The sequence below is a fragment of the Asterias amurensis genome, chromosome 22 (genome assembly GCF_032118995.1).
Source record: "Asterias amurensis chromosome 22, ASM3211899v1".
Classification (NCBI taxonomy): Eukaryota; Metazoa; Echinodermata; class Asteroidea; order Forcipulatida; family Asteriidae; genus Asterias; species Asterias amurensis.
Window position 1 is genome coordinate 12,876,700 of NC_092669.1, and position 27,174 is coordinate 12,903,873.

At 36.9% G+C, this 27,174-nt stretch overlaps 4 protein-coding genes across 5 annotated transcripts; all 4 read left to right on the forward strand.

Annotated features, from left to right (window-relative positions):
- The first annotated feature begins 60 nt into the window (after positions 1-60).
- LOC139953645 (NAD-dependent protein deacetylase sirtuin-3, mitochondrial-like) lies at positions 61-5,374 on the forward strand. Its single transcript, XM_071953145.1, has 9 exons — positions 61-412; positions 917-1,136; positions 1,277-1,438; positions 1,860-2,092; positions 2,470-2,570; positions 3,104-3,154; positions 3,514-3,630; positions 4,174-4,392; positions 4,516-5,374. Exons 1-9 carry the CDS (start codon positions 220-222, stop codon positions 4,963-4,965), a joined length of 1,746 nt encoding a protein of 581 aa, XP_071809246.1. The 5' UTR covers positions 61-219; the 3' UTR covers positions 4,966-5,374.
- A 1,270-nt stretch (positions 5,375-6,644) lies between these two features.
- LOC139953704 (GDP-fucose protein O-fucosyltransferase 1-like) lies at positions 6,645-13,744 on the forward strand. The gene is made up of 8 exons (XM_071953225.1): positions 6,645-7,177; positions 7,840-7,934; positions 8,355-8,532; positions 9,323-9,455; positions 9,891-10,086; positions 10,958-11,053; positions 11,914-12,054; positions 12,841-13,744. Exons 1-8 carry the CDS (start codon positions 6,832-6,834, stop codon positions 13,009-13,011), a joined length of 1,356 nt encoding a protein of 451 aa, XP_071809326.1. The 5' UTR covers positions 6,645-6,831; the 3' UTR covers positions 13,012-13,744.
- Positions 13,745-14,846: 1,102 nt separating this feature from the next.
- Positions 14,847-21,048, forward strand: LOC139953706 (cysteine and glycine-rich protein 1-like). The gene is made up of 6 exons (XM_071953228.1): positions 14,847-14,989; positions 17,443-17,569; positions 18,102-18,273; positions 18,801-18,933; positions 19,561-19,654; positions 20,063-21,048. The coding sequence occupies exons 2-6, from the start codon at positions 17,455-17,457 to the stop codon at positions 20,137-20,139; spliced, it is 591 nt and encodes a 196-aa protein (XP_071809329.1). The 5' UTR covers positions 14,847-14,989; positions 17,443-17,454; the 3' UTR covers positions 20,140-21,048.
- Positions 21,049-23,222: 2,174 nt separating this feature from the next.
- Positions 23,223-25,911, forward strand: LOC139953826 (monocarboxylate transporter 12-like). 2 transcript variants are annotated; one of them, XM_071953397.1, is made up of 4 exons: positions 23,223-23,300; positions 24,416-24,468; positions 24,780-25,586; positions 25,742-25,911. In XM_071953397.1, the coding sequence occupies exons 3-4, from the start codon at positions 24,788-24,790 to the stop codon at positions 25,858-25,860; spliced, it is 918 nt and encodes a 305-aa protein (XP_071809498.1). In that variant the 5' UTR covers positions 23,223-23,300; positions 24,416-24,468; positions 24,780-24,787; the 3' UTR covers positions 25,861-25,911. The 2 variants fall into 2 exon arrangements, with proteins under 2 accessions (XP_071809498.1, XP_071809500.1); XM_071953399.1 differs by lacking the exon at positions 23,223-23,300 and having other exon boundaries at positions 24,353-24,468.
- Positions 25,912-27,174: the final 1,263 nt, after the last annotated feature.

The window sequence follows — 27,174 nt, forward strand, 5'->3', positions numbered from 1 at the left end:
TTGCTGATTTAAATGCCGCCCTCATGTGACGTATTTTGGTTACGGATTTAGAAACAAAATGTCGGCTGCTCGCGAAGGATTAAATCTTCGTTGTCAAGCGAAGATGTGATTTGTTTTGCTGATTCTAAAGCTTATCATTATCAAAATGCTACTGCTAATTTTACAGATATATCATAAAGAGATGTTTGGCCTTCATTTACGTGATGATTTTATGTAAATATGCGATTGCTAAACAAAGTTATGGCAAGTGTATTGACGCACGGTCCGAAGGGGACAACAGCAAGTTCCACTGCCGGGAAAACGACTCAATCGACGGCAGCTGGCATTGGCCGTCCCCGCGGTGGTGGCACATCTGGTAAAACTTCTGCCAAAGTTAGGATAAATGCGGCAATAAAAGACAAGGCTACAAAAGGTAGGTATTTAATCATTCTGATTCTTCTAAGGCCTACTTACTTTTGCATAATTTATTTAATAAAAGTGAATAAAAATCGATAAAATCGTTGCATTTGATTTGTTTGTGTTGTTTGTAATTAATTAATTGCACTCAGTTTCAGTCTATTTCCTTCCTCCATGGTTCCACTTGTCTCTTGATTGTTATTATATTATTATTGTTACCTAATTTACCTGTAGAATTTTCACCCTCATTTATCATGTTTATTCGTCAAGTTTTGGAGAGAAAAAAAAAGTTAAATCACAAGCCAATATTTAACTTTCACGAGAGTCACATGTAAGTTTAAAATGTAAATCAGGTGGACGTTTGATTCACTTTATGTTTTGTGTCATAAAAAAGTAAGCCCTAACCAAATTTGTTTAAACGTTATATTTAATAAACAAAAATAATAATTTATACAACAAAACAATTTCAATAGGCTTTAGTATCTACAACTAAGAGTTGTCATTTTGTCAATGTTTGCAGGGAGACTTGACGTTCCATTCGATGCTCGTCCGAAATCAACAACAGCAAGTCTTCCTGGGAGAAACTCATCCCAAACAAGAAATCTCACCACATCGAGCAGCGCTGGTAACGTGAACACAAAGCGCAACATACGCCAGCACCGAGTCAATGTGCGACCCGAAACAGGACTGAACCAAGCCTTTGAAAAGTTGACAGTTAAAGATAAGAGAAACTCATCTAGGTAAAAGGATTTGTTTACATTATGTTTACAGTGTTGTTGAGCTTAGCTACTTGCTCTGTGAAATTGTGACAATTTGACTGAAATAAATAAATTTTTAAATAAATCAATTAAAAACTAAAACAATTGTTTTTTGATTCCAGTGCACAGTTTCATCGTCGTAGCTCATCAGCAGCAGGCAGTGCCAGCCATGTCTGTAAGAGCCTTGATGATGTCGCACGATGGATTCTTATGAAGAAATGTCAGAATATTGTCGTCATGGCTGGAGCAGGAATAAGCACACCTAGCGGGATCCCTGATTTCAGGTCAGTAGGTCAGGTCAAAAGGTTATTAACCAAGGACTCAAGGTCATGTAAAGGTCATGATTTTATCTTGCTATTGAAAGTTGCACGAATTGCTTTCCTTGTTAAAATTTGTGTGATGTACAGACCAGACTTAAGGACTTGCAATTACAAGATTGTGGGTTTGAATCCGTCCATAGTAATTATTATCGTCTAGTTACTGAATCACAATTCCTTGATTTTGGCAACTCATAATTATAGACGTTAAACCAATGTTGTATGAGGGAGATTGGCTGTTGCCAGCTTGGTGTTTATAACCCCTTGTTGAAGTTTGCTGAGTTCCCTTGATGGGAAGATAATCTAACCAAACTACCTCAACAAACAAACAAACAAACAAACGTTTCTATTGTTTAACCTTTGACCTTGTTTTGTTTTTAATCTCCAGATCACCCGGTTCCGGTCTCTATGACAACCTACAACAATATAACATCCCATTCCCTGAAGCCATCTTTGATATCGATTTCTTCCATCGTGACCCTCGACCTTTCTTCACTCTTGCCAAAGAGCTGTATCCCGGGACCTACAGACCAAACTACGTCCATTATTTTGTGCGGATGCTTCACGATAAAGGATTGTTACTGAGAATGTATACTCAGAATATTGATGGCCTAGAGAGAAGTAAGACACATTTTTTGGTAATCGTTTTGTCAACTAATAAACAACAAGGGAAAGAACTCAGTGTGTAAGCTTTCAATAATTTGGGGTTGAACAAAGAAAACCTTACTAGAGTGGAATTTAAACCTGCGACTTCCGGATTAAAGTCTTTACCAAGCTGTCAAGCCCTTATGTTTGGCGAAATATTATGTTATATTTGGAAAATGTTAACAAAATAAATGATAAAAGGGTATTTTGTTTTTGTTTGTAATCCTAAAGCATTCACCAAACTAATCACACAACAAAATTATGACTAGGTAGAAAATAATTCAGTTTGAATGCCAGAAAAAGTCTTGAAGGTGTTTTGTTTTAAAGACTGAATATGTTTTATGATATTTCAGTGGCTGGTATTTCTTCTGCTAAGTTGGTTGAAGCTCATGGAACATTTGCTTCATCGACCTGTACAAGATGCGATCAGAAGTATGACGGGGAGGAAACAAAGGTAAACAAACACTCAATTCCTTCATTGGATTTGTTGTGTACTCATAAGAATTATACAAAAAATACTTGTATTTGATTTTGAACCTCCATTGCTTGTTAGAACCATATATGTTAGTGACTGGCCAGGAGGACCATTTAGTATATATTTGGTTTGCGGTAACACCATGTGTGTATCTACTTGCCAGGTAGAGTTGTTCTTAGGGAACTGTCTTGCTTTATTCTACTGCCGCGGAGTAGATAATCAGAGGTTCGGGAGACTTCTCATGGTATAGAAATTAGACTGGACTACTACTTTAGCTTATAGGATCGTAATAACTGTACTGCCGCAGAGTCAGTTTGGAATTGGTCTCAACGTTTCGACTAGCTTGCTCTAGTCATCTTCAGGAGGACCATTTAGCTTATTATTTCGTTAGTCCGCTAACGTTGTTACTGGTCAATATTTCAAATTAAACAGGGATGCCTTCCAAGACTTAGCCAGACCACTTTTCACAAAAGGTGAAGCATTAATGATATCTTGATGTGTTTTTTATTTAGGTAGAGATAATGAGTGACAAGATTCCTAGATGTAAACAAAGAAGCTGTACGGTATGTAGATTTAAATTTAGCTTCTAAACAATCTTGGATTATTTTTTTTCTGATTCTAAATAATGTCACTTACATATTTTTGTTGTATGTCCCACAAACCTCATAATCCAAGATTCATCACCAATTTAGATAAACCTAATTCATGATTTACACAAACAGGTTCAAATCATCTCGGAGGCACTATGTGGATTGGCTTTTCATTCCGTACCTTATTCTCTCTGGGGTTTTCCTCAGACATCTAAAACTGAAACTTCCTTCATTGTCTTCTTTCTATTGGGTTCTTGGCTAGTACAGTGTTTCAAGAGTCCTTGGCTTCACAGCCAGAATAAATGAAAAAAAAAATTATTTTGTTATTTTAGGGTAAAGTCAAACCTGACATCGTTTTCTTCGGAGAGGATCTACCCAAGAGGTTCTTCTATTACTTAAAGGATTTTGCTCAGTGTGACTTGGTTATTGTCATGGGAACGTCACTGGAGGTAAGTACTTTTTTATAAACTGCCCCTTGATCTGACTGTGTAGAATGGGTGACCCACGCAATAGCCCTGAGCCACCCAACCACGGTCTCCTTTCCGGAGAATCAATCAAAGCGTTGATTGACTCTACACTGAAACCGCTGAACCCCAATAAATAGGCCCACTTCTCTCTTATCTCTTCAGTCTCCTGACGATAACTAAGGCCCACTTTCATAGAGCTGCTTAAGCAAAAACTTTTGTTTAAGGAAAATAATCATTGCTTAGTAAAATCAGATTACTGGCCTAGACTCCACTCAATTGTAATGCTAAGTAAACAACAGCTTAATACTTGTCTTAAGCAATGTATATGGCAGGAAATTTTGGTCAGTAACATGTGTAATATAAGCGAGCTATTTTCGTGCTTAAGCAATTTTTTTGCTCAAGCAGCTCTATGAAATTGGCCCTAGATCATTGTGGAAAATAGTTAATTTTGCTGAGTTTAAAAGACTAACTTCCTTTCAAAGCCGCTAAAAGATTCTCAATCTGTTTTTCTTTTACACCCTGTAGGTACAACCCTTTGCTGGTATAATAAACTCAGCCCGGGGTTACATCCCAAGGTTACTTATCAATAGGGAAGCAGTGGGCCCGTTCGCTAGACCACGTTCAAGCCGCTTCAATGATGTCACAGTAACTGGTGATTTAGTGGAATGTGTTCAGAGGTTTGCTCGGATATTGGGATGGAAGGCAGCTCTTCAAGAGTTGATTGAAGAACATCAGATAAGACTAGTAAGTTTTCATAGTTCTGTGATACGAGGACCAAACTCAAGCTCTGGTGTTTCTGTTCAGCAGTGTGGGTTAAAATGAATGGATTTGTTGAAATTGTTTTGTTTTTTTCTTGATCACAACTAGGATGAGGAATATGGTCCCCGGAAGCTTCCAGCAACCCCGCCCTCAAATTGTTCCGATTCCATCAATGGGGGTGAAAGTAAGCCGACCAATGACAAGCCGTCGACAGGAGCAAGCAGTACCAACAATGCAAGAGGAGGTTTCCGTGGTTACAAAGCAAACAGTTGCCAGTCATTAGACGCTATGAAGGGAACTCCCGCAAAGACAAACTTGCCCAATGGAAGCAAACCAAGAAACTTTCACACAGTGTCAGAAACAACTTCCCCTCTGAACCCACTTGGAAAAATCCACCCCTCGCCACGAGTGGAACGATCCAGTAAAAAGAGCGTAACTTTTCCAAAACTAAATAACAATATCTCAAGTAGAGGAAGAGGTAAATCGTGGCGTAGTGAGTCATCTGACAGTAGTGATTCGTCAGAAAGTAGTTCCGACACTGACTCAAGCGATAGTTAACATGAGGGATATATGTTTCTTGATTTGGTTATCAGACTTCAATATCGTCACGGAAAGTTGTCGTTCTTTTGATACCCATGGTGTGAAGAGGAACTGCTGTGCAACTTTTTGAATGAAGAACCTGTCTTTGAAAAGAAGTAAATTGTGCATGTGTGTGAACATGGTTTTCGTGGCATCAGTTCATGTGGTGGTCCTGCACTCTAAAGCATTGACATGCTTAAAATTAGGCTCAACTGCTCTTTACACAAATGCATAAAGCTGTAAAGTAGATAGTTCTGCTTAGCAAATTATGTTTGCTAAGCAAGAATTGAGTAGGGTACCAGTCGCAGCAAAATGTAAACTGTATGATATTTTGGCTGGTTACCTATCACTGCTAAGCAATTTATTTTTGTGCTCAGCAAGTTTGTATGCTTACTCACTTTATGAAATTGGGTTTGCTTTATGAAGATGTTGGTAACAAAAAAACACTCATAACACTTCCAAATCAAGAAAAACAATTATGTGTAAAATAAAATAAAAATATTTGTAAATATTGAAATTAAAATAATTCTTCAGTATTAAGTCAGGTTAATGACTTATTTATTTCAATATTTTGGCTAGTTCTATAATTAATATTTAAAAATAATGTGTTTATTTTATTGTGAGGTCAGTGCTTTCTTTCATAGATTGAGTCAATGAAAAGGAACTTTAAAAGATTCATTAGAGCTTGCAATAATCAATTTACAAACTAATCCCAAACACTACGAAAATTACATTTTTGTAGTATTTATCTTGAAAAAGCTGTGTTTGAAAATAAACAAGTTGTGTTCAAAAATTAAGTTCTCCTAATTTGAGGTGTGTGAAATAAATATATACATTACAAATGGCCGAGCAGCCTGCTGGTTAAAAGGAATCAAGTTTCAATGCTTGATTCGCTGTAAGGTTCGAATCTTGTTCCAGATACTAGACCACTATTGCTTATCTGCACCTTGGAGGACATTCAACAACCCTCTCGAAGTAATTATTAGTTTAGAAATGAAGATTTAATTAGTCTAATTCATGGACAGGAGCTTTTGTCTCACAATGTCTGTGCAACGTTAACTCGCGGAGTAAAACAATCAGATTTGATTTTGTTCATTGTTTTTTGTAATAACTCGGAGCCACCATATCAGCGTTTCGAAAACGCCCCAAGTGACAAAGTGACACAGATTGACTGGCCAGTTTCTGCCAAGTGTGGCGCTATCACGTCCCAATGGTCCCAAATTTTCCAACTGTAGTTGGGACTGGTCGTCCAAATTCGAGTGTTACAGTTTGGATGGCCCAACTATAGATGGGGTCCAGAGATCGGTAAATAACTAGTCTTGATACAAGACCTTCTCGTGTTGATTACCATCTGGATGTTTTGTAGGCTATTTTTATTTGGATGTGAATCCGCGGGCAAATAGGGATGGATGGGACTCCCCATATTAAATTGAGCAAAGGTCATTAAACAGTTTGTCTTTACTGTTAGAAGCTGTGAGACTTCTAAATGTTTCGTGTATTGTTAAATTTTAGCATTCTTGGCTAAGGAAGTTTTTTATCGCGAGACCGGTATGGGGTGATAGCGCCCTCTTTTGTTTTTGTTTTTGACAACACGTGAAAAAGACTAGTTTAGCCGTTCCTAACTGGAACGTTGGGGCGATTCTGAAGTTGGGCCGAAACGCAGCGGTGTAGAGGCGGCGAATTCACTACACACCCACATTCAGTCGTCTGTTTTTACCAAAATAAAAGTACTGCAAACATTTATTGTTGGTGGTCATTGTCTACGCTGAGTGGTATGTCAGCTCCTTCGTCTGGTTTTGTTTTACCACTTCACTAAGTTCTAATGTGGACTTAGTGACAAGAAAAATGGAGACGAAAGTGTGCGTCAAAAAATGCAACTTCAAGTTGGCTATGTTCTTGCACGTGCTCATATTGAATGTACTGTTCGCATGTTTTAGGAAGTCGTATGCAGAAACAAGTCATGCTTACACTTCTGAAACTAATTCAGAACATGGAATGAAATCATCAGAAGATCTTGAAGGACTTGGACCTTCTTCGGACTGCTCTGAAGATGATGACAGTTGTTTCATACGCGACGAAGAACATGAACTTGCCGAAGAAGTGCATGGCATTGCTGGAGCTGAAAGTGAAACCAAAGCCGCCGGCTACACATGGGACAACAATGGGTACATCATGTTTTGCCCATGTATGGGTGAGTAGAATAGAATAGAGTTGGCGGGCTAACTTGCCTCTTTTCTTTATTAAAAAAAAGACATTTACCTCCATCATCAATGGCCAATGCATGGGGATGGGAAACAGTTTTAAAGGCTCACTTTGAAAACAATAATTGTGATTATGAAGGTTAACTTTCAACCCAAAAATTAATAGTGTGCCAATAATAATGTTATTTATTGTTGCAATAATTGTAATGGGAAAAGTTTCCGTATGGCGCCACCACTTTTTCATTCGATATGATATAATATAGTATCTAATTTACCTCAATGAGATATCCCTTTTTGTAAAAATGAGTGAAAAAGTGGTGGCGCTATACGGAAAGTTATCCATTGTAATGCTCCATACCTCCTCCCCCCTAACCCATCCCCTCCCCCTTCCGTCCTCGCTGACTGTCGTTGACCTTCGGGAGGATTGAGGGTTCGTTTATGCAACTTCATTGTTCTACTATAATAATTATCAATCGAAACCAATACGGTAGCCATGATTTAGTTCTTGAGTACAGTTTTCACAATAATCGAGGGGGGGGGGGTATCACTAGTTAGTGGATGACTGAAAAGATAGTAGGTCAAGTGAGCCATTTATTAAAAAAGTCCCTTCGTATGAAATCTTTCCTGTCTCGAACGTTTATTTTCTGAACAGGTCGTTTTGGCAACCAAGCAGAGCATTATCTCGGAGCGATGGCATTTGCTAAAGCACTCAACAGAACCTTGGTCTTGCCTCCATTCCGGACTTATGTAAGTCTTCATTTATTCACATGGACACACCTATCCCTACAAATAGCGCCCTCAAGAGTTGAGAGTCCAGAGCATTGACACTTAGGGACGAAAAGACCAAGTTGTGATAATTTGACTCTCCTGTGACTGTGAGTGTAAAGAATCGGAGGGTTTCACAATTAACTCCAATCATACACAAACTTTCTTTCAATGAAGTTTTATAGTCCTATAGTTTTTGTTATAAATCTGTACTGTGTGCTTTGATGTGCTGTGATATGTCTTCTTTTTAATATCTTTTCAATTCATGTTTTATTATTTTTTTCATGTGTATTACTATTGGTTTTAAAATGCAGTATACTCCAGGCTGTTTTTGGCATGCGCGGCATCAAAAGGTTTAATGAACTGCAGGGTCATCATTTTTACTCTGTATTTTCTTTTTAGGCTCATGCATCATTTGGAGAGTTGTTTCAGGTCGGACCAGCTCTTGAGTTTCATCGTGTGATCCTCATGGAAGATTTCATGAAGTTTCTTGCTCCAAAATACTGGCCGCCCGGTCAGAGAGTCGGCTACGCTCACCTACCAGTCAACGATGATAGTGTAGCATGCACCATGACAAATGGTAAACGGAACATTTTAATACTCAAAAGTAACTTGACAAAATGTGAGGATTTTCAAATTAACTTCTTCTCTCAAAATATCTGCATTTATGACAGGCCTGGAATTTCATCTTTGAGAGGGCAGGGCCATTTTCATTTTGAAACAGGGCACTCATGGACACTCTCAAAGTCTATGGGAAACTTTTGAAGGGGCACCAAGGCCAAGACCAGGGCAACAAAGGTTGTGGCCTCTGTGACCTGCATGTAATTCCAGCAGTCGATTTCACGAAATGCTCGAGTTAGGACGAGCAACCCGTCCTAACTTAGGATGGGTTCAATGCGTCCTACGTATTTGGATACGGAACTGAACCCGTCCCAAGTGTCAGTTTTTGTATTCCTTTGAGCCAAACATTTTCTACTAACTTGAGAAAGTTGAGAAGTGGTGTTTTTGAATAGCTCATATTTTAAAGGCACAGGGGTGGATTTCACAAAGAGTTATGACTAGTCTTATCTCGAGTTAGGACCAGTTACTAGTCCTAGTCCGTACTAGTCCGTACGTTTTTGATATCTCTTGGGACTGGTCCTAAGTTAGGACCAGTCCTAACTCTTTGTGAAATCTACCCCTGGACATGTTTGGTAATGGCTCAAAAGAAATATAAGCACAAACACTTACCGGTTCTTGTTTTGATACACCAAGTGAGAATACTGGTCTTTGACAATTACGAAGCTTGTCCATGCCTTTAATAGATGATTTATTACAACCTTTGTGTTGAGTGTTAGCCCTAAAAACATGTTTATCCTCTTTTTTTTCAGGCAGTCCGTTTGGACCTTTCTGGAACCACTTCAACGTTACTTTTGATTCATGCATAAAGTATCAACTGTATAATGTTGCTGACATCAGTAATAAACAATCACTGGAAACAACAAAAAGAATATGGGATGAAAGGTAGGTGTTAAAAGAAGTATCAGTTTTTGTTTGATGTTCTTTGGTTTTGTTGTTTTTGTCCATCACTCTCCAGGCCCGTGTTGGAGTACACCACTCATCCTGTATACTGCCCTCTAGTGACAACTTGCAATGTATAATTCCACTCATGTACTAATTAAAGCATTACTTAGACCACAAGACCATGCTTAGACTGAAAATGACCAAAAGGGATTGTTCCTCTGGATAGTGATTTTGGTACGCTTTTGGGCAATCCTTAGGCTCCTGTTAGTTCTTTGTATTTTGATATGTCCATACCATTTAATAATATTTGTATACATTTCAAGTATTTTGTTGCTGTGTGTTTTTGAGGTTTTTAAACCCTGAATGAATGAATAAATAAAATAAATAAATACAAATGAATAAATTATTATAATTATAATTATTATTCATCACCAGATTCCCACCGAAGGAGCATCCTGTTATAGCTCTCCGTGGGTCACCTGGCTCCTACCCGATGCTCGGTGGAAACCGAGCTATCCAAAAATACTTCAAATGGGAATCTAAGTTTTTTCAAGAAGCTGGAACCTACATTAAGGAGACGTTTCAAGATGAGGGGTTCGTTGGAATCCATTTACGGAATGGAATAGATTGGGTAAGATTGATTTTCTAAAACTTGCTTCATTCATTCTCAAATTCCAATGCAGTATTTTGATGATGGTAGTTTTTAGGTTGGTATTTTTCATGACTTTTACTAAACAACATCTCACCTCAACATCATTGTAACAATTTTATACATTGTCTATTTTAATTGCTCTCTTTTTCCTGTGCAAATATTTAGTTTGGTATTTGATTGAATGGTTTTGTGACTTAATTTGTAACAATTTTATACATTGTCTATTTTAATTGCTCTCTTTTTCCTGTGCAAATATTTAGTTTGGTATTTGATTGAATGGTTTTGTGACTTAATTTGTAACAATTTTATACATTTTTTATTTTAATTGCTCTCTTTTTCCTGTGCAAATATTTAGTTTGGTATTTGATTGTATGTTTTTGTGATCAAATTTTTAAATATTTTATACATTTTCTATTTTAATTGATCTCTTTTTCCTGTGCAATTATTTAGTTTGGTATTTGATTGTATGTTTTTGTGTTTTTGTATATTTTTTCCGATGGCAATTTTTAATCAGCTTTTTGGGCTGTCCTTGGCTGAAAAACAGTTTTCTTATTACTTGTGTATTTTTTCTGTTTGCTTGACTTTAATGTCAAAATTAGTAATATAGTAAATAATAATATGTGCTTGACCACGACATTATTGATGCTATGTACTGAACATATGGTGCTATTTTCTGTTTTTCAATATTTATAATGTCGTGAACTATAAATCTGTGTACGATTGTATACAAAAATACATTTTATTTGTTAACCCTAATCCTAACCCCAACCCCTAACACTAGAATTTCTCATAAATTCCATTTGTTATATAGCTTTCACTTCTGATAAATTGTGAACTATCTTTATTATAGGTAAGAGCATGTCAACACATTAATGACCACACGTTAAAACGCTTCATGGCTTCAACACAGTGTCTGGATGCAACGCCTGACGCCATAGTAACAAAGGTATCAAATAAGACGACTGTGACAGTTTTGTTTATAGTCTCACAAAAATCACTTGGTTATTTTGCCCTGGGTTTAGTTTGTCCAGAAGATCAGTTGACTTTAAAGAGAGGCTCCCAGGTCAAATTTATTTTTGTGACGCACTCATTTCCAATAGACAGAGTCCTTAGAAAAAGGAAAAAAGGTTACAAGTCTCTAACATCAACTTATAAACCACAAGGGAAACTGACTGGGTACATTTTAAATGATTTTTGGGTTGAACAAAGAAAAATTGACTAGGTTGTATGGCTTCTGAATGGCGCCCCAGTACAAAGATACTTGCATAGGAAGACTGCTAACATAGGGACTCGTATCTGTTGGAAAAGGAGGCCATCAAAAAATCAATTTGACCTTGAAAGACACTGGACACTATTGGTAATTTTCAAAGACCAGTTTTCTCACTTGGTGTATCTCAACATATGCATAAAATAGCAAACCTGTGAAAATTGAGCTCAATCGGTCATTGAAGTTGTGAGATACTTAAAGTAAAGAAAAACACCCTTGTCACACGAAGTTGTGTGCTTTCAGATGCTTGATTTTGAGACCTCAAATTCTAAATCTGAGGTCTCGAAATCACATTTGTAGAAAATTACCTCTTTCTCGAAAACTATGTTACTTCAGAGGGAGCCGTTTCTCACATTGTTTTATACTATCAACAGCTCCCCATTACTCGTTACCAAATAAGGTTTTATGCTAATAATTATTTTGAGTAATTATCAATAGTGTCCACTGCCTTGAAACACCATAAAAATGTTTTATGATCACCTTGTGTTTTCCAGAGTATTAAGTTAATTAACTTTACAATATTTTCGATTAATTTATAGGAATTGTGTCTTCCCAGTCTCTCTCACATCGTTGAGCACACGGCAGCTGTATTCAAGCACGTCAACGCTAGACATCTTTATATAGCAACAGATAAACAACCATATATAGAGGAATTCACAAATCTTTTACAACCAGTTGGGGTAAGTTTTAGAAAACGCTTAAAATACATATTCAACAAAATGCAGACTGGATTTTTGTGTGTTCAGATTCCATTCATTGTCTTGCACCCAATCATGTAGAGACACACCTTTTAAATATTCATTGTAAGGATAGACCTTATGAATAATCATGATTTGTATTTTTATGTTTGGACTCTGTTCTTTGACTGACACTCAACCAGGCAGAAACTGACCTTATAAATATTCATGTTCTGATTTGATATTGCGTTTGTATCTGAAACCTAACTTTGTAAGGATAGACCTAATGAATAATCATGATTTGTATAAAATTTTCTCACTCTGCTCTTTATTTGCTCCTTATCATATAGAGACAGACCTTAATATTCTGTTCCTATCTGAAATCTAACTTTGTACCTTATGAATAATCATGATTTGTATAAATTTTATGTTCGATTTCTGTTCTTTGTTTGGTTACTAATTATGCAGAGACAGAACTTCAATATTCATGGTCTTTTTTTTCTACTTCTGTTTCTATTTTTTCTTTTGTATCTTTTAATTGTTTGATCCGCTGTGGTCGCCTTGCAAATTAGTTTATTTATTTTAATTTGATAGGGTTAGAGGCGTCTGTCATACATTATACATATTTATTGATCTTAGGAGTCATACCTTATAAATATTCATTAGTCTTAGACGTCATACCATACATATTCATTAGTCTTAGGAGTCATACCTTATACATATTCATTAGTCTTAAGGAGTCGTACCTTATACATATTCATTAGTCTTTTCTTCCCTCCCTTTTTTTAGGTGACTGTTCATTATCTGAAACCCAACCTTGTTGAAACCGATCTGATGATTCTTGGCCAAGCAGATTATTTCATCGGGAATTGTATCTCGTCATTTACCTCCTTCGTGAAGCGAGAACGAGATGCGAACGGGAAACCTTCATCGTTTTTTGGCCAAGATTTGAACTTCTGAACATCTTGTATCCTCTAGTTTTTTTTTTAACTCAAATTAGGTTTTTGAGATATGGTGGTAACTATTGGAATGCACTGTTTGGTTTGGGTGTGTACGGAAAAATTAATCCAAACCTTATACAATCATTTTATTTTGTCCAACATAGTCAAATGTTTTTTTCTACTCAGATAAAGTTTGTGCAGCATTTCAAAACGGCAAAGAAATTTAATTAATTAATCAATCAATTCACAGATGGGTTTAAAAGAAATATAACATAAAAGGTGCTTCATTGTTTTATTTTTTGGAAGATTAAATGAGTTCCACTTCCAAAGTCTTCCAGGAACACACAATATACAAATAACTTGCAAAGATTTCATTCAATTCAATTTTCTGACTGCAATATAATCACTGGAGTGTTAATGCTGGGGTGGTAATTATTAATTTTTAGGTTTTCTACAATCGTTTTTGAGTCTTTTTCTCCAAAAACTTATTATTTACTTTGCAAAAAAGGCATACTACCGAAGTCTTTTACTTATAATGAGTTAACATTTAGTTTTGTTGTCTAAACTCTGTGCTTTGCTCCTAGTGTAATTACAAAAGTCTTTTAATTTCCTGAAATAATATCTTCTTTGTATTTTTTACTTATTTTGAATCTTTCATTTAGCAATTGAGATTCTATATAACAAATATTTTTACAAAATGTTATAGTTTTTGTATTTAATTTTGATGGTGGCTGGAATAATTGTGTAGTTTTTTGAATGGAATTTGAGTGATATGCAATTTTATAAACAGAAAAATAAACACAATATTTTTTTAATAAAATGTCTTGGTAATTAAAGCTTTATTTTTGTCTCAAATTAATACATGTTAAGTACAGCATCTTTAGAATTAATTGATGGTCTGAAAATCCACGCTGGAATCCGTCAGGAATTTTGTTTGTATGGGGCAAGTTCAAGGAAGAAGTCTATACACATAAACAAATTAACCCACCAGTATGAAGCCTGACAGTGTACTGCAATATGCATTACCCTGCGGCCATTCAAATATCTTGTCTAGTTTCTCGTCCGGTGCCAACGAAGATGTTATCTCCTTAAAAAAAAACCGCATCCTTTTCTATCACTGGAATAAATAACATTCTATAAAGGTCACAACTGTAAATTAGTTTTTGTTGAACTTATATTTTAGAAACTGCTTAACCACCAAAAGGAGCTATGAAAAAAATAGTCGAAGGCTAAAACATGCTTAACTTTGGTATATTTTAGTAGTTTTTTAGCCATCTGTGGGTGATTTAATTTACATTGCGCTCTCTCCCCTGTTCGACTTCAAGGGCATTAGTATAACAGTAAACATGCCTCAAGAAAATTACTCGGGAAAAAAACTTTAAGAAAAAGTACACCGTAAAAAAAATAAGCAATAGAACTTGCAACAAACAACTTATCTTCTTCGATGTCTGACTGAGGCGAAACTAATAATCATTTTTGATTGGTCAGTCGTCATAAGTGTACATCCATACACGTAGAGCTGTTGCAAGCTGGCGCGTCTTGCAGTGACTATAGACTTAATTTCAAGTCTGAGGTTGCGGTTATTCCTCTGCTTCAGCCACGAAACACCCCACAATCTGTGATCGTAGGCTATGACGAATGTTCATCTACAAGAGGGCGCTATTTCATACACTAATAACATTGTATTGGCTATCGGGTAGGCTAAAAGCCCCGATCGCCGACTTGAAACCAAGTCTATGCAGTGACTGAGTCCATGACATGTGCTTTCAAAATTCTGACCAAAAATGGTTGACACAAAATCGGAGCAGCTCGATGGACGTGGTTGTGTGCCGTGTGCAAAGTGTTTAAGATTCGCCAAGAATGTGGCTGAGGGGTTTTTCTTGTAGAATTATGAAGATTTGTCTCTTTCTGTTTGGGGAACTAACTAGAGAGGAAGACGCAGTGAGGTTTGGTGTGCCGTGAAGTCATAAACAGTATATTGGGAAGGAAGAGTGTTGGTAAGTTATGGTTGTGTTTATTTGTATTTTCCTTATTGTTTTGATATGTCTATCTTATCATCATGTGTTATTTGTAAACAATCTTAGGCTGTTTGTTTTCAAGATGTGATGTTTAGTAAGAACCATGGAAAGTGAACAATCTGTCTAAATTAATTGCTATTTGACAAACTTATTTTTCTCTCTCAAAATATCCTGAGTTTCCATCGTTCTTGTACAAACCAATGCTTATGGTCATTGCCACAGGTTAAAGCTTCCTTTAAAAGGGAAGGTACGCTATTGGCAATTGTCAAAGACCAGTGTTCTCACTTTATCTCAATATATGCATACAAAAAAAGGTGTGAAAATTTTAGCTCAATAGGTCATCAGAGTTGGGAGAAAATGACGAAAGAAAAAACACCCTTGTTGGACGAATTTGTGTGCTTTCAGAAAGGAATAAAAGACTTCTAGCTAGAAGTCTTTCATTATTTTAGTGAGAAATTACATCTATTTCAAAATTTATGCTACTTCAGAGGGAGCCGTTTCTCACAATGTTTTATACTATCAACAGCTCTCCAATGCTCGTTACCAAGTCAGTTTTGAAGTTAAAGTATTTGTTTTGAGTAATTACTAAACGTGTACCTTCCCTTTAAGTTTACGACAGATGGTAACAGATCATAGAGCTATATAACAAGAACCAACAGATCCAGATGCTCTTATACCATTTGAGTTCTTTCTTTGAACTCAAGAACTCTTTTAAAAACCACTTATGTCTTTTTATAATTTGTCGGCTTACTGTTTGGGAAGACATGAACCCTTTGCTCAGTAGTTGCTTACTTCCATTACTACTAAGCAAGTGACGTCATTCTAGAACGAACCGGTGTTTTTTGGTCTGACCTATACACACTACTGCCCAATTTCCTAGAGCTGCCTAGGAATATATTAAAGCTTACCGCTAAAACGCTGGTTCCACAAAAATGCCAATATGCCATAAGTGCCTCCTGTTTTGTTTGTTTGGTTGTTTAGCTTTCAGTTTGATTTTTCAATACAAGCAAGTTCTGCTCACGTTCTAGAAATTCATGTTAACTTGTCAAAGAGATACCAATTATTATAAAAACTTATTTTATAAAAAAGTTATTTTCAGAATAATCAAACTTCACTTATTAATTGAATTCCAGTTTAGGCCTAATTGTAAATTATTTGCTATAATTCACTCTTGATGGGTCTATGCGGTTTCTAATTGGTTTTCCCGATACACAATGTGGCATTTTAATTTCGCTTAAAGGGGCTGTATCGTCTCGATCAAAGCAGGCATGTAGCTGTGTACATGTTTACTAGGTTTCTGCACATACGCCCACCATGGAGGTAGATTTACCTCCATGGCCCCACCCGGCCATAGAATAGAGGGAGGCGCGTATGATGTACTATAGGTGAGCGCTCATAAATTCATGCAGCAAAAGACCAGAGCCAAATTTCATTAAGCTGCTGAGCAGGAAATACTGCTTGACAAGTAAATTTGCTAAGCAAAAATTAAGTGGGGCACCAGCCTCGACAATGCAAACTTAAGGTAGTTTTGGCTGGTTACCGTTTTACTGCTTTATAGCAATACTTTTCTGTGGTGATGCCCCAACATTTGGGACTGGGCAGCCCCTTTAAGCGTCAACCGAAACGTCATCCTACCATCGCATCCTTGAAGTCGTATAACTATCCATATTTGGGGGTGTAGTTCATGGTACATCGACCTTTCATGTAAGCTAATTCCCATTCACTACAAGTACGTAGTGTCTAGCTCCCGCCTCGTTGCCATAGGCATTCAATAAGACAACTATACCGTTAGCCAGAGGATGTCCTTTGCCCATTCACCGGATAAGAATGCTTGGTATGTGTGGATCTAGATCTATAGATTCTAGGCGGTTTACAGTTTCCCGCTGTGCTGAAATATTAAACTGGCAGTTTTTATGTTAAGTTTGAGTGCGGGGGAAATATGCTGTGTTAAAAATCTATACATGAGTAGATTCAATCTGCAATCGAAATATAAACTGATCATTTGGCAAAATACATTTTAATTTTAACAACTTTAGAGGTAAAAAACGTCAATGACTTTGATAACGTATACCATCCGAAATCTGACTGGGTTTTAAAGATGCAACTATCGAAATATTATTAATTAAAAGACAATAAATTTGTTTGATATGAACTAAAAACGAAACTATTTTAAAATACCGGTTACCCGCCCTCAAGCTTCTCTTGGCGACCAAATTGCGTTTATCTTTGAAGGCACGTGATAAAGGGACACCAAAAAAGTCATTATTTTTCCTGGCGCGAAACCATAATTCTTACAAACTTTTAGACATTTGCTCATCAAGTAACCAACATAATACAGCCTATAACTAACGAATGATCATTTTTTAATAGGACAAAATGGCTATGAGGTTAAAATGTCATCAAATTTATCATAAAGTAATTTTCTTTTTCAGAATTATTGCAAGATGTCGTACGGCGGAGGATCAAAGTGTCCGAAATGTATGAAGAGTGTTTACTCGGCTGAGGAAGCACCCACTCCTGTGCAGGGACACAAATTCCATAAGCTCTGCTTCAGATGTGGTATGTAACGACCATTCTGATTGGTCCATATCTTGTATGCAAATTATGTCTGTCTCAGGCACCCACTCATGTGCAGGGACATAAATTCCATAATCTCTGCTCCAGATGTGGTATGTAACAACCATTCTGATTGGTCCTTAACTGGTATAATAAGCAAATTATGCTTGTTTCATGTTTTTTTACGGGAGCCTTAGTGGCAAAGTTTACCTTTGGATTGTTTGAACTGCTTGGTTGTTTAAATGTAGATGTATACAAAGAAACTAACATGTGAAATTCATCTCAGAAGTTGAGATATTACCGAAAATCCGGACATGTTGATACAATTTAAAATGTCTTGGGTCTATTTCAAAAAGAGTTATAACTTATTAGTCCCAGTAGATAGTAAAAAGTTAAGGCTGGCCGTGTCCAAACCCGAGATAGCAGTATATAGTCTTGACTCTAAGTTGTGAAATGAGGAGTTGTTTTATTGTTATTTGAATTCAACTTTTCTCGGGGAAAATATTTTAAAGCAAATTGTATCGTTTACTTTCAGAGGCCTGTAACAAGATGTTGGACTCCGTGACTGTTGCTGAACATGAGTTGAAGCTTTATTGTAAACAGTGCCACGGGAAGTTCTTTGGTCCTAAGGGTTACGGCTTCGGTGGTGGTGCCGGTACTCTCGGCATGGACTGCGGGGAGAGGCACGGTGGAGTCAGACCCCCAAAGTAAGTTAGTCCATGGTGTGGCAGGAGATTCTGCAAACTAGCTGTGTACAAACTTCTTCTAGTATAGCGCCCTCTTTTGAACCATCCTCCAAAGCCCATGTTAATTTCCCAGAGGACAGAATTTCAGGCAGACAGATTTCCCTGTGACACAGTGGCATTTATTCCCTGCATCTGTAAATTGCCATCCTCAAAAAAAGAAAACGACTGCCACGCACAGTTATTTGTATATATTTTTTTTCACTCGGTTTATTTGTAGTGGCTAAAGAGTTAAAGAATTGTATGTTGCAATAGTTCATGAGAGTTCCCGTGGCACTTGGACATCCTCTGCATATTTATTATGTGCCTCTATACCACATGATGAAATTAAATTATTGTTGTTTAATAAACGCCAATTACTTCGTGGTAGTTCAAATGAATTTAGAGATTCCTCTGTATATGTTTCTCTATACCATACGGTGAAATTACTTGTTTAATAAAAACCAAGATACGAACTAAACTTTCTACTCAATTTATTTTCCTTGATACAGTCAGCCCTCTACGGTAGCACAAGCTTACTCTGGTGCTGACTACCAGACTGGCCCACCACCAGAAGGGTCTGATATCTGCCCCCGATGTGGCAAGGCTGTTTACCAAGCGGAAAAGAGATTGGCTGCCAACCATGTAAGAGTCCTTCAGACAAAATAATAATGTTAAAAGCCTTTTCGAAACCACGGCTTCTGTTCCAAATTCGGCTCAGGCTAGCTTTGCCCCGCGGTTGTTTTGCGCGTGCTTTGCGTTCGCGCTCAGGGCCGGCTTCACACGAGAGAACGGAGCCTGAAGCCGGACCAAAAGCCGAAGCCGTGGTTTCGAAAAGGGCAACAAAGAAACCATCTCTGTCATAAGATTTGGACCACTGTTAATTGATTAACATATCTTCTGTTTTTTGTGGATTGTAGATGGTGTGCGATCACTATTTTAAAAGTTTTTAAATTTAGTTATTTAAAAACAACTTCACGAGCCTCAAAGTGTGACGTCAGATGTTCAGGCTGCATTTTTTATCTGTACATTAGAATTGCCATCCTCAAAAAATGTATCTTATTTATTTTTTAAGAGTTCCCTATTTTAAATACTATTTCGAAAAAACAAATCACTATTGAAAAGCGGCAGTGGCAACTTTGATGTAGAGAAAAATGCATTCAGGCAGGCTAAGTGTGTAAGGCAGCTTGTCAAAATCATATTTCATTTCTTCATCGTAGAGGGCGTATAAATTTATTTGTGAAACTTTTTGTTGCGTTTTGTTTCTGACAGGCTTGGCACATAAAGTGTTTCTGCTGCGCCTACTGTGGCAAGAGTGTGGACTCGACTAACGTTAGAGATCGGGAGCATGAAATCTTCTGCCAGGGTAAATCTTTCAAATAAATCAATTTTCACCCATTTTATGTTTGAAACCGTTTCTGAGATCGTTGATTATCTAAGTTAATTAAAAACAATTTTGCGAGTACAGCTTTATCTGAAATGTATCAGCGAAGCCCACAGTTCTGTAAGGAGATATTGTTTATACTCACTCTAAAAATGGGAGGAATTTAAAAGTTAGTCCAAATGATTGTAAGGGACCAATCCATTTTTAGATTTTAAATTTTTTCTAAAGCATTTAAAATTCAAATCTCAAATTTTAATTTTAAATCTAAAAATGGATTGTTCCCTTATCACAATCCTTCATTAACCTTTAAATCCCTTCCATTAAAGGCAGTATCGAGAGATACTAGTCTTCTCTAACTAATAAATTATTATTTTGGGTTGGTATTTTCAGCTTGCTATGCAAAGGGATTCGGCCCCGTTGGCGTTGGCTACGGACAAGGAGCTGGAACTCTCGGTAGCACCACTTAGAAACCTCACCCTGACTGCATACAGCCGGAAGGAAAACAGAAGCTGGCATGGTGCCCGACTAACTTTGCGTGACGTCACTGCATTACGTAGAGGGCGCTATATGAGATGATTTTCAAATGACTATATTCATAAGATGATTTTTCAAATGAATATTAATTTTATGGGCGTGTTGGTTGAAGTCTGTAAGAGTAATTTACCATCTAGAACCGGCTGTAAAGGATGGTTGGGAAAAAACGCGTCTATAATTTTAGATTTTAGTTTAGTTTATTGGAATAAATCAGAGGTTTCACTTGTAAAGTTTTTCAAACTTCACATACCTCTGTAAAGTTCTTGGACACATTTTTTTTTAAATGATACTTTTTTTCTGAAACACTCAGAATCAAATTCCTATTTCACGTTATTAAATAGTTTGCAAACTCAGCTATGTTTCTTTCATGTTATAGAGTGCAAGAATAATAAAGGATTATTTTGTCCTGGAAAATAATATCCTACAGAAATGCTTTTCATTTATTTAAAACTGCATGTGCTGATGGTGAGAAAAGCTTGCTAACAATATTATTCGCTGTAACATCAAGTTAGGCCTATTTGTGAGCTTTGATTTGTTATATTTCAATATAATTATTAAAATATAAAATGTTTTTGAAAATGGTAACACCACACGTGCCTTTTGTAATAAGTAACTGTAAAAACATATTTATATGCATAGATTGGGTGGAAATCACCCTTTAGTAAGATAGATCACCCCAAAGATATATAGACTGATGTAGTCTTAGGAATGGTCGACTGTGTATAAAGGGGGTAAAAGCAAATTAGTTCAGTCGTTTGGAAAGCGAAAAAATAGCATAGTTCAAAACGCTTTGAATTTTATAATTTGCTATATCAGGTCTAATAAACAAAATGCTGAATTAACCTTTGGCTGTCTTGGTCCTTATTTGTAACTGTATAAAGTGAGTACTCTTTATATATATTTTGAAACAGGGATCAGACTATTTCATTTTCAGCTGGGTTTTTTTACGAGAGTTGGTGTGATGAAAAAGTTCGCTGAACTTATACTGAACCAGACTTTCGTGCTGTACGTGGTCTACAAAAGTGTCTCAAGATAACATCAAGTTATGATAATACCAACAGAAGTATAATGTTCAAATACACATTAAGTGAAACATACATTTGCAGTAATAATTGGAATGTATGTTTCACTTGATGCTATGTCCAGTCCAAAGTATTAAATTAGTGTTTGCTTTGTCTAATCTGGGAACACAAGATATTTCTTTTAGTTTTATTAACATGCTCAACCTATGTCTTTAGAGTTACATTATAGTTTTTGAGAAAGAGGAAACTTCTCACTCAAGATTAAGCCTTTCTACCTGAAAGCACAAAAAGGAATTTTAAGTGACAGACTATGTATGATAAACCTGATTACCATTAACCTAATTTCCAAAGTTAAACAATAATTGTGTGTGAATAATAAGTATTATGTTTATCCTGGGTGGCTGGAGGTTCTGTGCCCCCCCCCCCCCAATGGCGCCCTCTTTTGAATCATTCTTCTCAGGCCCTCGTTAATATCCCATGAGTGACAGAATGTCTGGGGATAGATTTCCCGGGGGTGGGTGTAATTAAGTATTGTGTGACGAGTTGTCATGATATTGAGCAAGCCTGATAAGTCAATTTGGCTATAAAGTTTGTCATTTTGCTCGACAAGTGGAGTGCAGTTATAACAAAGTGGCAGCAATAAGGTTAAAGGAAATAAACATAATTTCTGGGAGTAGTATTTTGTATAAAATAATGAGGTTGAATAATAATCACTTTCGATAGAGGGCGGTTAGGTCAATGAAGCACTAAGAGGGTTTTCAATTACAGGCAGGGCGAAGTTCTTTGGTGACCATTTATTGCTGGTCGTACATTGGAAGAGTGTTTTCATCTGACTTTTGATTCTTTAGGGGGCCACTTTGTGCTTCATGGCTCCCGGGTCTAACATCTCACCAATGTTTTCTCTCTGGGGCGTTGGTTTAATACGCATTGTATTATTTGTTTTTAAATGTCTCCGAAAGTTGGCAAAGGGGTGTTTTGAGTACGTAGTTGAAGTCATGGTGGGCAAGTATTTTGCCGAAATCGGACGTGAAGTAAACGTTTTAATATATTTATTCTTTGGGTAAGGGTTAAAACACATTGGTTGACCTCGATTATTTTAAAAACGTTTACTTCACGTCATATTTTTGCAAATTATTTGCCCACCATGACTTCAAGTACGTATCGAAAATACCCCCTTGCCACATTTCGTTGCTTGTCAACAAATTATTTACAACTGTTGCTGGTAAAAGATACTTCCAGCCCCGGGAGCCATGATGCACTAAATGGCTCTCTAAACAAGCTAAAGTCAGGTGAAAAATATTCAAGTAAGGCTTACCGCCTATTCGTTTCAGCAAATCCCTTAAATTTTTGACCGCACCTCATCAAAAAGGTTTGATAAGATAAAAACATTTTTCAAACTGTGATACCGTCCGAAATTAAAATTTAGTATAGACATCTGACATTACATTTCAAGACCCGTAACCTACTGTACCATCCTTGAACCTACGTCAGGATCTTTATGTCTGCGGGGCACACACTGTTAAGTATACATAGCGCCCTCTGTTGATGATGGAGCTCAATGCATTAAAAAGCAGTGTTAACATTAATTAAGTGGCGATAAAGAAACACTACAACATGGAAAGAGAAACGCACCGTGTAACGTATGGGCTCCCCTTCCCCTAAACTGTGGACTTTGATCCTGATAAGAAAATAGCAAATACAACGAAGTAACTATCTATATATAGCGACTTGCGGTAACACCATGTCATGACTATTGTCTGAAATTTGATGAGTTGGGGTGGTTCTGAAAATAACCATTGGTTTCAACTCGACGTTTCGATCAGTATGTAACTATCATTTTGTGAATAACCATCAGTACAATCATCAGAGACAGGAAGTTTGTATAATGGCAATAGTTGGAAACAGAAGAGGCTGGATTGCTGTTGCTTGTTTGAATGTAACTTGGATGTTATGGACGGGAACTATTAAAGGTCATGGATTGATGATACCTAGTCTTATGGAGCAATTTACAGCTAAGACTTGGCTGATAGGGTGGATGATAGCTATTGTTATTGCAGTTATTAATATTTCAGGTAATTTATCTTCAGTGAAAATATCTTTTTCTTTTCTGTTTGGGAATCACTCTTCATGGTTCTTGTTATTATTTTCTTTCATTACTCACAGCCACTGGACACTATTGGTACTACGACTTAAAATAATTACTTGGTATTGAGCAATGGTGAGCTGTTGATAATAAAACAGTGTGATAAATAACGGCTCCCTTTGAAGTAACGTAGTTTTTAAGAAAAAGGTAATTTCGCGTTTTTTAAATGGTAATTTCTTTACCCAAAATAATAAAATACTTCCAGACCTGAAGCCTTTTATTTTGCATCTAGAAGCAGACACTTGTGCAACAAGGTAGTTTTTCTTTCATTATTCTTTTGCATCTTGTCATCTTAACCCTAGTCCCTGCACCGCCCGAGTTGGCTGAAAACCAATTTTTCAAGATTCTTGCAGTAAATTACTGGAATCGTAGTTCAAATTTTAAAAGATAGCCATGGCTTAGTATTTATGCACAATTTTTTACCCTTTCGGTAATATTTGTGTAAAAGTACAAGTTCTCATGGAAACAATAAATGCCTCTCGTTAAACGGCTATGGTAATTTTTATGGCGAATATTTTTTTGTAAGGATAAAATGGACACAATAGCTTTTCAAGGCTTTTGTCTGGCTCAATGCTCATACTGATTAAATGTGAAGGCATTAGTTTTCGACTATATCATCATGAATTATTAATAAATACAGTTTCCTTTGTGTTTACTAGTGAGCCTTTTGTTGGGTAAGAGCTAAAATAATATTTCATCATCATTAGCTTCGACAAGTCAACTATGAAGGGAGAATTAATAATGATCTATAAAAAACTAGATGGGTTAACAATAATGGGTAGACCTACTATTGACTATCAAGTTTTCTGTTGATGTTCCTTTTTTTCTACAAACACAAGCTAGCGAGGTTTCCTCCTACCGCATACAGTATATCGCTAGGCGGCTGGAAGGTCCAGTGGCTAAATGGTTAAAATCACTAATGAATAAACCAATATTATGCAAGTCTTAGAACACACCTCTTACGTGGAATGATTGGTGCACTTGTAGTGCTCGCAATTTATGGTCCCGAGTTACTGTTTGGTTCTGTGTTTTACAACCTGATAGGACCGTTAGCTGCACCGTTGGGGGCGACATTTGGTGTTAGAGCTGTTGTCATGGTGAGCGGTATGATGGTTGGAGGTTCTTTGATTGTGGCTTCATTTGGTTCAACCGTAGCTCAACTCATAATGACACTGGCGATTGGATATGGTAAATCGAAAAAAAGTTTGACAAATCTCTCTTTTTTCTTCTTCTTATGAACTCAGAGGACCAAGAAGTTTTTTTAAAATGCCCCCCCCCCAAAAAAAAAAAAAAATCGAGAACAGTTTGAAAAATCGAGATACAGTCTTTTCATCAAGGCAATTATATGACAACTTCATTCAAACATTATAATTACTCTAACTTGTAAAATGTTCCTTTTGCTTTAAAGGGCCAGGAATGAGCTTCGCAAATATTCTGACAAAAGTTGAAATAGCACGTCGTTTCGAGCATAACTACGCAACAGCTAATGGAATCGCACAAACAGGAAACCCACTTGGACTGATCTTAGTCGCTCCTTTAATCAAACTATGTCTTGATACATACGGATGGAGGGGTGCATTTCTTGTGTTAGGAGGACTGAACCTGAATCTTGTCGTATGTGGCGCCCTTTTAGGTAAACCATCAATTGAGACGAATCGAGAATCTTTCAAGTCTGTTCCTTCTTGCGAGGAGGGCACCACCACGAAGAGTAGTACTTTAAGAAACGCTTTGGTGATTCTAAAAAGTCGATTCGGCATCTCTGTTTGTCTGCGTCTTACCTTCTGGATCCCAGCTGTTTTGTTTATTTGTAACACTGTAGTGGACGCTTTCTGGAGTATTTACTACGTCAACCACGTGGAAGTTAAAGGTTTCACCTCAGATGACGCAGTGGTCTTCATCACAGCTGCTGGTGTGGCCAAACTATTCTCAAAAATTGGTTTTGGAATTCTGGTCGATAGAGGGATTTTGAAGCTGAGACCAGCACTCGCTATTGTTATAATAGTGCCTATGATTTGTTTGATCATTGATCCATGGATGGACTCCTATTGGCTGTTGCTAATTAATGTCGTCATCTTTGCAGCCTTCTCTAGTGCCCTGGCGTCTTTGAACGATGTTTACACGAGGGAGTTAATTGGAAGGGACCTGATTGCTTGTGCATTTAGTTGGATGGGTTTGGCAATCGGTGTTATAACCTTCTGCAGCGGATTTTTACCAGGTAAATTAATATTTTCATGACGTTTTTTATCTATGCCATAATGCTCTTCATAACAACGCAGCGAGCTGAGGCAAGCTAGAAACAAGTGTAGTTTTGAGGTAGTTGATCCAATATTCTGGCTGTAAACTTAATAAGTATTTCTCTTTCACATTTAGGTTGGATACTCGAGCAGACTGGGAGCTATGACTTAGCATTCGTCGTCACAGGATGTCTTTATATTCCACCGTTGGTGGCACTCTGTATAGAAAGTTTTCTTCTACAAAGAAACACTTGATCTTAGTTGTATGCAATGTGTTTGTCATGCTTTTGGGCTCATATGGAGTTATTCGTGCTGACAAGTTATATTTACTCAAACACTTACTAAATTTGGTGAAGTTTGCAGATACTACTATTCCGTCCACGTCGATTCAAGTATAATGCGCCACCTAGAGGTTGCTCTGGGCCAGGCGAAATTGTTTTTGTAGTATTATTGTTAGTTTTGTATGACATAAAAAACTACAGGATCTCTTTTGGCGAACCTACGTTTTTTTTATGGTGGATATGAAGCGTTGTCATTAGGAAAGTTAAGATATGAAGAGCGTGTTGTCAATGTCGATGTGAGGCTTGGTTTACTTTTCAAAATGGACAAAAGGTATCACTGGTGTTAACACTGTGTCTTTAGTGACGTACTTTTTAATGAAATTGTTTCAACCCTGCAGGATCTTGGCTGTACAACATTGACCGAGTAAAAAGTTTTTCACATTAATTAAATGTTCTCGGATTGTCCTTCGTTTTGAAAAGTTCACAATTATAGTTGGGTACATGTAAACCCTTAAAATCGCCCTTAAAGGCACTGGACACTATTATTGGTAATTACTCAAAATAATTGTTAGCTAAAAACGTTCTTGGTAATAAGCAATGGAGAGAGGCTGATAGTATAAAACATTGTGAGAAACGGCTAACTCTGAAGTAATGTAGTTTCTGAGTTAGTATTTTTCCACTCAATTAATAAAAGACTTAATTAGCTGAAGCCTTTTATGCGTCTGACGAAAGCACACAAAGTAGTGCACAGGGTTGTTCCCTTTCATTATTCTCTCGCATCTTCAATGACCAATATTGAGCCCAAATTTTCCCAGGTTTGTTTTTTCATGCAAGTTGGGATACACCAAGAGAGAAAACTTGTCTTTGATAGTTACCGAAAGGTGTCCAGTGCCTGTAAATGACCATTAAAGTATTGCAGGGACGTGTCCGTGCGGCTTGCCTTTGGCCGGGCCACCAGGTTTGTTTTTCTTACAAAGTAGTCTTTTTTAAAGTACACATAAAAAGTTGTAAATATTATAATAATGTGTGGTGCACTTTATCGACCTAAATACCTACAAATGAATTACAATGATAAAGGTTGTGTCAAACTCAAGTTTGTTCGTTGTTATTGATGAAAATGATACTGAAAATAATCACGTGAGGATTAAGTACCTCGCTCGTACAAGTGACAGTTCTCAACAAACATGACGTCATCCACGAGAGCTTCGAATTGAGTGACGTCATTAAGTTGACACGTCATTTTCTTCCCATCTTGGATGATATTGAATGATTGACACTTCGCCTCCCT

Bases quoted from the DNA above. Each gene is read 5' to 3' on its own strand.
- LOC139953645 (XM_071953145.1), top strand. From the start codon at position 220: ATGCGATTGCTAAACAAAGTTATGGCAAGTGTATTGACGCACGGTCCG. The intron at 1,439-1,859 runs GTCAGTAGGTCA...TTTAATCTCCAG, and splicing joins AGCGGGATCCCTGATTTCAG to ATCACCCGGTTCCGGTCTCT. The intron at 2,093-2,469 runs GTAAGACACATT...ATGATATTTCAG, and splicing joins TATTGATGGCCTAGAGAGAA to TGGCTGGTATTTCTTCTGCT.
- LOC139953704 (XM_071953225.1), top strand. From the start codon at position 6,832: ATGGAGACGAAAGTGTGCGTCAAAAAATGCAACTTCAAGTTGGCTATG. The intron at 7,178-7,839 runs GTGAGTAGAATA...TTTTCTGAACAG, and splicing joins CATGTTTTGCCCATGTATGG to GTCGTTTTGGCAACCAAGCA. The intron at 12,055-12,840 runs GTAAGTTTTAGA...CCCTTTTTTTAG, and splicing joins ATCTTTTACAACCAGTTGGG to GTGACTGTTCATTATCTGAA.
- LOC139953706 (XM_071953228.1), top strand. From the start codon at position 17,455: ATGTCGTACGGCGGAGGATCAAAGTGTCCGAAATGTATGAAGAGTGTT. The intron at 17,570-18,101 runs GTATGTAACGAC...GTTTACTTTCAG, and splicing joins TAAGCTCTGCTTCAGATGTG to AGGCCTGTAACAAGATGTTG. The intron at 19,655-20,062 runs GTAAATCTTTCA...TGGTATTTTCAG, and splicing joins GCATGAAATCTTCTGCCAGG to CTTGCTATGCAAAGGGATTC.
- LOC139953826 (XM_071953397.1), top strand. From the start codon at position 24,788: ATGAGCTTCGCAAATATTCTGACAAAAGTTGAAATAGCACGTCGTTTC. The intron at 25,587-25,741 runs GTAAATTAATAT...TTTCACATTTAG, and splicing joins CTGCAGCGGATTTTTACCAG to GTTGGATACTCGAGCAGACT.